The sequence below is a fragment of the Lacerta agilis genome, chromosome 10 (genome assembly GCF_009819535.1).
Source record: "Lacerta agilis isolate rLacAgi1 chromosome 10, rLacAgi1.pri, whole genome shotgun sequence".
NCBI classification, from domain to species: Eukaryota; Metazoa; Chordata; class Lepidosauria; order Squamata; family Lacertidae; genus Lacerta; species Lacerta agilis.
This window is the reverse complement of record NC_046321.1, coordinates 25,815,596-25,826,864: the sequence shown is the minus strand read 5'-3', so window position 1 is coordinate 25,826,864 and position 11,269 is coordinate 25,815,596. Positions and strand designations below refer to the sequence as shown.

Here is an 11,269-nt window from a genome sequence, read left to right as displayed (position 1 = left end):
GTTAAGGAGGCTCTTTGACAGTTATATTTGCCATTACACCTTTGGGACAAGAAAATGAACTTACAACAGTGACTGTGAATTGTGCTTTTGTAACTGTACCTGGCACAGATGTTATTGAATTTCTGCATTTTAAAGATACCAAAATGTTTCCTTTGGGGAAAAAATTCAGCAAAAGTAATGTGGCATGTTTTTCTTCAAGGTTGCATCTGTCTGTAAGGATTATACTTTCACCTATGAATGATAAGACAAATGGCATAGACTTAAAAGCAGCATGAGTCAAACTTGCTTTTCCAGACGATGCTTTTACTGCAATTATTGCACAGGTGTTATTCTGTTGCTGCATAAGATCCAAGTCACATGCAGCTTGTGCCCATAGTTCTAGCCCTGTCGCTGCAGGATCAGGAGTGCCCAGGGACATGAACCCAGAGACAAGATCTGGACAAGGTGAGGGCAACCGATAGATCTCAAGAGCAAGCAGTGTTTGTCAACTCTGTCCAGGAATCTGATGCGAAGGAGAAGCGGGACAAAGGCAGAAGCAATGAGAGAAGGTAAGAAGAGACAAAGGTGAGAGAAGTAGGCTCAGCTTTCACAGGGGCAGCACAGCTAAGCTGTTTAGGAAAAGGGCTACAGGTAGTCCTGGAATGAGAAGCCAGCTGCTTGCCACCCATCATCCACCCTGTACTGCTACTACAGTAACACCAGAATGGGAAACTAATGGCAAATATTTCCCCATGGGCCTCTATCAACCATGGTTCACCACAAGCAATCTCCATTTTTGAACACGGTGCACACTTCCCTTTTGCTCTTTATGTGCATGTGGAATTGTCTTCCCCTGGGCTTAGCTCTCAATATTGGAGTGCAAACAAGGGGGAGGAGTTGTAAATAAACAATAGTGGGAGTGTCTTTGGGCATAGGCAAAGGAGTGTCTCTTCCTATATCAGCTTGCCTGTGCCTTAGTATCTGTGGAGGTGGCTTCACTGCAGGGTTGGGGGACTTTTTTCAGTCTAAGGGCCACATTCCCTAGGGCAGGAATTTCCAAACATGGGCCTCCCAACTGTTTCTGGAGTACAATTCCCATCATCCCTGAACCAGGGGTAGGGTCAGAGGCAGAAGCGGCTGGAGCAATGAAAGTACTGTAAATCTTACCTTTGTACACACACATGCAGGGGCCAATTTCAGCTAGGCAAAACCAACAAGGTTGGCACAAAGCAAGAGTCTGTGAGCAACGTGGCCTGAAGAGTCTTACCAAGGGCTGGATAGAGGATAGGGGTGGGCCTGGGGCTCCTCACTGCCTGTATCCACACACCCCAGTTAGGGGACACTTACTTCATGGTGCTCCAGGAGTGTTTTCTCCATGATGGCACCCAATTTGTGGAACAACCCCAGGAGCTGATATTTAAGCGCTATGTTAAAGCGGACTTACTTGCTCAGGCGTTTTAAGTGCTTTTTTTGTTTTTAGTGGGCGACGGTTTGCTTTACCTTTCAGTAGCTGTTTGTTTGTGTTTATCCTGACGGGCTCGCTTTATGGTTTCGTTATTATGTGTATACATTAGGGTTGCGCGTAATTTATTTCGTCTCGGGCCTCAGCCCTGATGAAATAAACACAGAGCCTCTCTTTCAAACAGAGCCCAGCCGCCAACCTCACACAGCAGCAACAGCGGGCCTGGAAAGAAGGAAGAACGCCTTTCTAAACTAGGCAACTCGTTTAACACAGCTTTCCAGCGCGGGGCTCCTTGTCAAGCAGCTGGGAATAAATCCACAAACGGTTGTTTCCGTGAGCAGAGGAAACGAGCTAGGGAAACTTCAGCGCCTGGGGGCGACCCGAAAGCCTCGCCTCGCATTTATTACTGGGGGTGGGGGGCCCCTTCCCTCCGGGTCTGAGGGAAAACCTAAAACCTAAAGGCTCCCTTCTCCCGCCCATCCAACAGGCCTTCTAAAGTCCGAGCCCTCCAGGACCTCTCCCAGGCCCCGCCCTTTCTTGGAGTCGTGGCCCCGCCCACCTCATCCCATTCCCGAAGATTGCCGAGCGGGCGGGGGGGGGGGGAGAGGAGGAGGAGGAAAGGGGAGGGGGTCGCGCCGAGTCGCGTCCTCGCTCCCATACGGCGTTTCCGAAAATTACCGAGGGGCTTCGGCCTCTCCTTTCTCTCTCCCCCCTCTACGTCTACGGCGGAGAAGGCTTTTGCTGCTGCGCCTGCTGCCACCACCAGCACCGCTTCGCGCGTCGGTGCGCCTTCTCTCGCCTTCCCTTCCCTCGGTTCTTTTCGGCGCTGCCCGGCGGGCCCGAGTCGGCGCCGCCGCCGCGCTCTCTCGGCACAGCCTCGGTCTCCCGCGCGCCCCCTTCACCTCCTCGCCTCCCGCTGGTGCTGGCCGGACCGGGCTAGCTGGGCCTTAAGCAGCGCCGCTCCAGCTCCAGCTCCAGCTGCTGCCGGGCTCTTTCGACCGGTGGCCGGGCTTTGGTGACTGCGAGGGGGCGAGGACGGCTGCGGTTCCCGCTTGGGCGGTCGGGGGTCCGGCTCGGATGGCGGACGGCGGCGCCCAGCACCAGCAGCTCGTGCCCGGCGTCCCAGCCCCGCGAGGGATCAAGCGGGAACCCGAACTGGAGCAGCCCATGCCCGGAGGCGACGTAGCCGACAGCGGCCTCAGTAAGAGGCTGCGGACCGAGGCGGAGGCGGACGGAGGAGGCATGCAGGTTAGCAGGGAAGGCGGCGGGGAAGGAGGAGGAGGAGGAGGCGGTGGCGCCACCCTGGACGGCCGCCTACCCCCCCCCCCTGTGGCCTTGAGGGGCGCGCTCGCTCTCGCCCGGGCGCTGCCAGGGAGGCCCCGGGCGCGGGTGCGTTTATGCGCGCGCGCACGAGGCTTTCTGCGCGTGAGACTGGAGGGTATCCTGTCCCTCGCCCACACGGGAGTCTGGGGGAAGAGCGCCGCTTTGGGAGGATGCTGACCTCCGTCGTCGGGCCGGTGTTAGGATCCTAGGCATAGCGGGATAGGTGGGAGGGTGGGGAGGAAAGCTATAAGGGGCTTTCGCAAACGTGGTGGGCCCAGCAGGGGTGTGGGCAGGGTATCCAGCAGCTCCGTGGTTCGTCTGGGAGGGCAGCTGGGGGAAGCATATGGTGGTGGCTTGCCTCAAGTGTAACAGCAGCAACATCATCATCATCAACAACAACATCACCATCACCATCAATGTGTGCGCAAACCCTTTTTGTAGGGAACGGCTTGTCAACCTACGTGTAGACCGTCACGATTGACACTTGCAAACGAATATGCATTGCTGGTCTTCGGGTTTTAAAAAGTGAGAGGAGGGCCTAGTAGAAAGAGACAAAGTTTTTTTGTTTTGGATCGCACCCATTTCGGCAGTTCGAGACAAATAGCTTTTCATCTGGATCTGCTCCACAAGAAAGTTTATTAGGCCTCTTGTTGCTTTGTGGAAGGACTGTAGAGTTTTATGAAGCGGCTCTGGAGATTTTGCTTGTATCTGAGGCTGCAGTCCAATTCAGGTTTACCTGGGAGTAAATGCACATGCCTAGGATTGCACTGTATGGACTTTGTTTTATCTCTGGGGCTGTCAAAGACAGCTGCTCAAGTTTTAAACTCTTCATTAAAAAAAAACATTTGCTCATCAAGATGTTGCACAGCTTTCACTCACACTTGTCACTCACCCAGATAAACTAGTACTGTATACCACTCAGCTGAAGTGTAAATGCAACTTAGATATGATCAAACTTGCCCCAAGAATAGCCACCCTGACCTGGATGTGACATACAGATTGCAGATGAAGTTACTCCACTGCTTCTTAAGTATTCACTTCAGGGACATTCATTCATTCATCCAGTGAGAGAGGAGGAAACAATTACCGGTACCTTCAGTTTTGTGGTAATCTACTAGAGATGCCAGTCTGAAACTTCAAAAATAAGGGAATGTCATGGACTTTGGTAGTAGTTATTTACAGTTGTATTGAGCTATGATGCTCTGAGATGGGGGGGGGGTATTTGTTATAATCTGTGGAGTTGTACTGCTGTAGAACAGAATGTGGTTCTTAGAGAAAAGGGCATCTTTTAGAAATATGCTTATCTGCAGCCTTATTTCAGAGTCTAGTCTGGCAGTTCTGTGCTTGCAACCAACCAGAGTTTCTCCATGACTGTCCATGGAAGAAGAAATGAATGTTGTGTGCTGGTAGAGTTATTTTTTGCATTACTAGCAGTGGGGTGCTACCAAAGTATGAATGGTTGTGAATTGCAGGCACTGATATATGTTGTAGGTGGAGAACAATTAAAGGACACAGGAGAAATCAGATACATAACATTAACAAGCTGGTGGTGAAGGAATAGTACTATGTCGCACAGCCGTCCTTGATATAACTAATATTAACTATATAATGTACAAATATATTTTGTATAAAGTTATTAAAATGTCATTTTACAAATGCATACTTGTACCAGTTCTCCCTCCCTCAGTTTGTTTCAGGATTTGACCTCTTTCATTTGTTAGAAAGCAAAGAATATCTTTATAAATACAAATATCTTCCTGTTTAAATCCCTGGATTCATTCACATTTCATTTCTTTCGCCAATGTACCTGATTTGAGCCACAGGACACATTGGGCCTTTGTCTATTTGAGCTATGAGACTCATTAAGACTCATTTGGTACTCCAGTGCTCAGCATTGATAACAGTGGTCTAATATAGACTTACAGAGTCATCCTAACCAGGCAGATTTGTCAGGGGGTAAATTAATTTGCATCCTAACTGATTCTGCCCAGGGTGTATGTAGCAAGGGTGTGTGTGTGTGCATGTGCATGCAGTGTAGACTTTCATTTTCTGCCTTTCCATTGATTCCTGTGCACTGAATTTAATTACATCCACATTTTCGGTCGTTGAGTTTCGTAGAGCTCTGTGAATCAGTGAATGGAGTTAGCAAGCAGCATAACTTTGGTTATCCCACTTCTCCCCCTTAATGCAATCATTTTCTGCCCTCTACACTGGTGTAACTTCTTCTAGCAGGGCTTTCCCTTAACAAGTATGATGGCAGCCTGAGTCATTGATGGCAGCCTATTTCCAGCTCCGGCTAACCTCTCTCAGCTATTATATTTGGGAGTTAGGATTGCACCATTAACTTTAAAATGAGGTGTTTGTTTTCTATTGATAAAATATAATCTAGGCAACAGGAGGACATGCTAGCTTAATTTGTGCCTATCTCAGCTATTTTATTTCTGGGGAAATGAGTGGCAAGGTGTCCCTCTTTGTCTCTTTCTCCTGAAATTCTCTTGCTGTTGTTTGCACAGTGCTGTCTACAAAGGCCAGCCCCAGAACTACCTGCCAGAAAAAAATGCTGTGTGTCGGGTGGTGGGCCAGAGGACTTACTTTCTGGTAGAACTTGGGGCCATCCTGTTGCCCTTCCTAAGAATCAGATTTGCTAGCTCAGAATGGTTGCAGTCTGTTATTTAAATCTACAGGTGAGGATAGACTCCTCCATCCTTAGTAAACTAATCTGCATATGAAAAAGTGCAGTTGTTTCTCATCATAGCTACCTAGACATCACGTGTAACAGCAGGGAAAGAGAGAACCTCTTTAGTGAAGGATTCACTTCCTAGGAATGAAACTTAGTTGTGGTCTCCTAATCAGTTGCCTCCCCTCACTTGTTCCTAGGGCAGTTCAGGAAAAGCAAATTGATGCAAACTCCCTTCACTGATGATGGGAAACAAACTGATGTTTGGCTTTTTTAATGTATAGGAAAAATACGGCTGGTTATTGAGAGAATGAGGAATATCGAGCATGTATTAATAGGTAATCATTTAGTATGCAAAAAGAATTTGCAGTCTAGCCTAGCAAGTAGTCCTTGAGCCAGATTATATTCCAAATCCCAGACTGACTTTGAAAGAGAGTGCCTGGCAGAAGGCCACCCAATGAGCAAAGCCTTGGTTCGCACTAAACTCTTAACAACAGACATAGTATGAGGTGATATAGATTGACAGTCTAATAAGTTAAGGGAACACTTCATCTAAATACTGACCTATAATTTGTGGTGTCTCTTTTCTTCATGGTGCTGAGTGGTGCTCCTAGTGTACTGTGTATTGGATTACATTATGCAGTAGCAACCGCTTGGATCAGACCAAAGGCCCATCTATTCCAGTATCCTGTTCTAACAGTGACCACCCAAATGTCTTTGGGAAGCCCACAAATGGGAACTACCGGTACTGTAAGTGTAATAGCATCTTCCCTGTTGGCACTTTCCAGCAACTAATATTCAGAGGCCTCTGATTCTGGAGGCAATACTGAAAATAAATTGTCCCTGAATATAGGCCACACCCCCTAAAACAAGATCTCTTGGAAAGACACACACACACACACACACTTTTAAATTTTCTGCTGGCACCACATGGTACTCTTTAAAATCTGAAAGAACACATGCAGCCTCTAGACTTGTCTCGCAGTGAATAACTAACTAGGCAGCCAGGGCTACCTCTTGAGAAGGGTGGGGGAGCCTTTGCAAAAGAGCTGAAGTTCCGTGCAGTTCCCAAGGTCTCATATTCATTCCTGCCTTCTGTACTTATAAGACTGCAATTGTAGGGTGCATTCAGGTTTCTATAAACCAGATTTTGGGGGAATGTATGGCCTATATTTAGACCAGTATGGTATATAACCGTAGTGACTTAATGAGCCATTGATAGCTTTATGCTTGAATATACATAGATGGAAGAAAGAAGCACATCTTTCGGTTACTTTTTGGGTATGGGTGTTTCTAATTGTTAGGGATACTTAGCTTGTACTTGCAGTTGTATTATGAAAATGTTTGTATAGAGGTGCATCTAGTAAATTAAGAGGGGGAAACTTGAAAATTGCGTCTGGAGGAGGGTAGAAAGCTTTTAATCTCTTGCTGGTGCCCTTTGTTTCTAGAGGCTTTGTAAACCTTTATTTAAAAAAAGAATTGCATTTTCTTCTCTGGCCACATGTTTTGCTTAAACTATTTAGAGACTATGAGGTAAATTGTTTTAAAAAGAGAATTGCTGTGTACACTTCTTTCTGATCTGCCAAGTTAGGAAAATACGGTACGCTAAACTGAAACTATTCTTTACAGAAATGTATTACTTTGCTGAGTGCTGCTTAGACAAGTAACTGTGTGCTTGATGCTCCTTTCTGTTGCTGACACTGACTGTGTTCCCACTCTTTGAAAACTTTGTGATTTATTCATTGCAATCTGCTACAGCTCTTGATTGCCTCTATGACTCTAGGCCCCAAGTGGATGCTCATTCTCTTGCTGAGGCACACTAATGTTCCATTTAGCTTCTGGAATTTGTCCCATTTTGTGTGATTCTCTGTTACCTCCTGATACAGTATGCAATTAGCCACATAATTGTGGAATCTGTTCTGGAAGTCCGTTCGACTTCGAAAACATTTGAAAATTGAAACCAAACTGGAACTTGGGAGCCAAAACATTCGAGAATTAGGCTGTTCGACTTCCAAGGTACGACTGTATAGGACACCCTTGCACACTTCATGTGTAAATGTGACTTTAGCATCATGTGGTGTCAATCTGTTTCATGCAAGCAAAACATGAACAGTTCGAGCAAACTGTAAGAAAATTGTAGCAAGAGACTTAAGTTTGCAATGAATTTGAAATTTCTCAAATTGAAACTAATATCCTATGGCAACTATTTTAATGTAACTTTTCCTTTACCTCCCATCCTATATATATATATATATATATATATATATATATATATATATATCCCCCTTGGGCCTTAAATGTCTCAGTAGCCCAGTTTTTCTTGCAATACTGGAAAAAATATTTACAGGTATGCAAACATGTCCATGATTGTGGCCTACCTAATCACATCATAGGAGTTTTAATATTCCATATACACATTTTAGAATCCATACGAAAAATGGTTTTTGCTTTGATTTACAGTTTTTAATACTAAACATATAAAAACTTACTTTTCATGAAACCAGAAGCATGTCCAACATATGTAGTGGCATGTGTATGAGATGTATCATGCTGGAAATAGTATTCTGTAAGTCGTGGTAGCCAACGTGGTTTGCTCCAAATGTTGCTGGAGTTTTAACTCAGTTGCTCCTGCCAGCATGGTCAATGGTTAGGGATGATGGGAATTGTAGTGCAACAACATCTGGAGGGCACCACATCGGCTATGAGGCACACCCTGCTGTGTGAGGGTAAAAGGCATACATGGACAATCAAGTGGCGCCACTGTTCCCTCATCACCTGCTATACTCAATTGTATGGGAATGGGAATAAAGACGGAGAATTGAACTCTTCGCTAATGTGCCATAGTAGTTATGACATTGGCAATGCTATATTCATAGAGATGGAACAACAATAATGGTACAAATACTGTCAGAAAATGATTGTGTGTAAGTGAGAACCCATTGTGCAGTACTAATTGCAATTTCCTCCTGATCGACGCTTCTTACAGCCTAAAATGTGGAACTCCGTCTATTACAACTCACTTTCCTGGGGAATACAAACTTCAGCATAGACATAAATACCTTGATAACATCCAGATTGGATTACTGTAACATATCATTTATAAGAATGCCTTCCAGAATAATCCAGAAACTTCAATTGATATAGAATGCAGTTTGGCTTCTCGTAGGAGCTGGAGTTTATGAACACATAACACCCATATTGTGCCATCTTCCTGGGATCCCCCAATATGTTTTTTTTGCATCTAATCCAAAGTGATCATGCTAACTTTCACAATCTTCAGTGTCTTGGGGACTGAAGTATCTAAAAGATGCTGTCTTCCTTATGTACCTACCCACATGCTTCAGTCCTCTGGGGAGGCCCTACTTTTTGTCCTGGCTCAGCAGAAGTGAAGTGGTTGGGGAGGCTCTTGGTGATGGCACCTGCATTCTGGACGACTTTGCCCCATGAAATTTAGTTACAACCCCCTTCTTTCTCTGCTACTCAAAATGACATTTTCTTGAGTTGCTGCTCTGCATTTTGTTTTCCATTAAGGAATTTTGTTGTAGATTTTATTTTATTTTATTTGTACAGTGTCTTTAATTGTTATGATGGTTAGCTGTCTTGAACGTTTGGGGACAAACGTTTTTGGGATACATTTTAAAAATATAAACCAGTAGTTAATAAGAATGCATATGCTCTATAGATGCTGTGATAGGTTTCTGACTTCGTCTATATTTATCACAAAGGTTACAGTGGGTTGTCATTCCTATTGTCCTCTGTTAGACCACTTCATATTGCAGACAGTGTGGAGATAGCATGTAATCCTACAATAGTTTAGTGGCTGATAAACAACAACAACAACAATTTTGCTATACAAATGTTGTTTACCGGTATACAGTACATGATATACTTTAATTTTTGGGCCATAACAGAACTATGAAGGCAACAATTAGGTGCAAGAGGCTAATTTAGAGGCATTGTGCAATATATCTCATATGTTTCATTCTTTATCAGTTGCAGCAGCAGACAGCTTTAGGCAGTTATGGTTTCGTTATCTAATCCATCTCTGATCAGCCTGGATAAACCCTGTTTGGCCAGTACTGATCTTGTTAGTGGGGTGGTATAAAGCTGCTTGAGCAGGGATTGGAGCAAATCGGATCATGGCTGCTATATGAATCCAGGACTTATTTCTTGCAGCCAGGGATGAAGAGGGAAAGAAATAGCAGCAGCATATTGACTGACCATTGAAAGTGGTTTCTTTCAAGCTGTGTTAAATGGCAGATTACGCTGAGGAGGTTTGGGCGAAGTCATAGAGAGTCATCCACTTGGTAATCCTAATGCTGTTTTCTTCCAGAGGGATAGTGGAAGTGCTGCTCTGGTATTCTATCCATGCACAATCTAGTTTTGCATTGTCACTTCACAGACTCTATATATGCACATAGGTGCAGGTAGGTTGATTGATATGCATGCATGGATAAGGCACCACGGTTTGCAAAACGATTTTGGTGCACATGTACAAATTGCTGCGTGCAGAGCAGTGTTCTTGCATGCCAAGCCAACCAGAGAAAGGGAGCCACAGAAGGACTGTGCAGCCTTCAGGATTGTTGCCATCTTATAATATTCTCAGCACTCTGGGGGCCTGCTGTGCTGAAATACACACATGCATGTGTGCTTACTTCACCCCACCCCCCACCCCATTCTGGAGAAGCAGTTTCTTTTAAAAATGTATTTGTCTGTTTATTCAGCCAATTGTGTACTACCCTTTATCCAAAGACTACAGGGCATTTTGCAGCATAATAAACAACATAAAATGCATGCTTAACAGTATCCATGAAATGTAAAAGTTGAAAGCAGATATATTGGTACAGTTTCTAAGAAGCATGATCATCAAATTCTTCCTAAATTATTTAAGTCACTGATACTCTCATCTGAAGGCCTGCTGCAGGAGGCGCGTCTTCATCTGTTCCCTGAAAGAAAAGAAAAGTACTTACCCACTGGGGAGAGGGTTCCACAGATATGAAGTCACCACTGAACGTATCATTCCAAGGGTCTCTGCACTAAGCACCAATCCTGCACCTAGCATCTCCTAGCATGCATAAGAGTTCTGTAAAGGTTTTGTGGGTTCCCTTTGTTTTCTGTTCATATTGGAGTGTATGAATTTGCCATTTGTACTTGGTTCCATTTACAATACATCATTGGCTGCATTTTTGGTTTCTTACTACAGCTTGCTGCTGTGCCTTGCTGCCTGCTGTGCTGTATGGGAACTGATCAGTTCAGTGCTTTAAAAACAAAACAAAAAAACCCACCCTCTCTTGAACTTCCCCCCTTTTCTAATTTCCTCATAAGTCTCAAAAGCTTTTCAAAGAATTGCTTGTGTGAAGAAGGACTTGTTCTTGATTAAAAAGAAAATAAGAAACCGGAGTTCTTTTCATAGTTTGTGCACTGCTCCCAATTCAAAGCACAATTGTTGATTAAATGGCACTGGTTACAAAGGGAAGGTTTTGGGCCTTGCCATGTCCAGTATTATGAGTGGTACCAGAATCACCTAAACTTAAGGATACACTACAGCCCTGTGCACAGAGTTACAGGACCTACTGCCTGTATTCCCCGCCCCCCCCAGTTGTGTTGCTGCTACTTGTGACTCCTGAGAACTAAGAGTTATTGTGATACTTTTAACATCAACAAACTTAAACAGCGTCTAATCCCCAAATGACAGGCTTTTAGTCTTAAACCAAGCGCAGAGGCCCTGTTCCTGAATGCAGCAGACTTTGTCTAGTACAGGTGAAACTCGAAAAATTAGACTATCGTGGAAAGGTTCATTTCTTTCAGTAATTCAACTTAAAAGGTGA

The 11,269-nt window shown here is 44.7% G+C and overlaps 1 protein-coding gene across 11 annotated transcripts in view; it reads left to right on the top strand.

The window, feature by feature from the left end:
- The first annotated feature begins 2,455 nt into the window (after nt 1–2,455).
- Nucleotides 2,456–11,269, top strand: part of RBFOX2 (RNA binding fox-1 homolog 2) — a 169,692-nt gene continuing 160,878 nt past the window's right edge. For 4 of the 11 annotated variants that reach the window (XM_033162568.1, XM_033162578.1, XM_033162572.1 and 1 more), the window contains exon 1: nt 2,457–2,689. In XM_033162568.1, coding sequence (XP_033018459.1) covers nt 2,519–2,689 — 171 coding nt within the window. In that variant the 5' untranslated portion in view covers nt 2,457–2,518. Of the gene's footprint in view, nt 2,690–11,269 lie in introns of all 11 variants that reach the window. The other 7 variants (XM_033162571.1, XM_033162569.1, XM_033162577.1 and 4 more) reach the window with 3 other exon arrangements.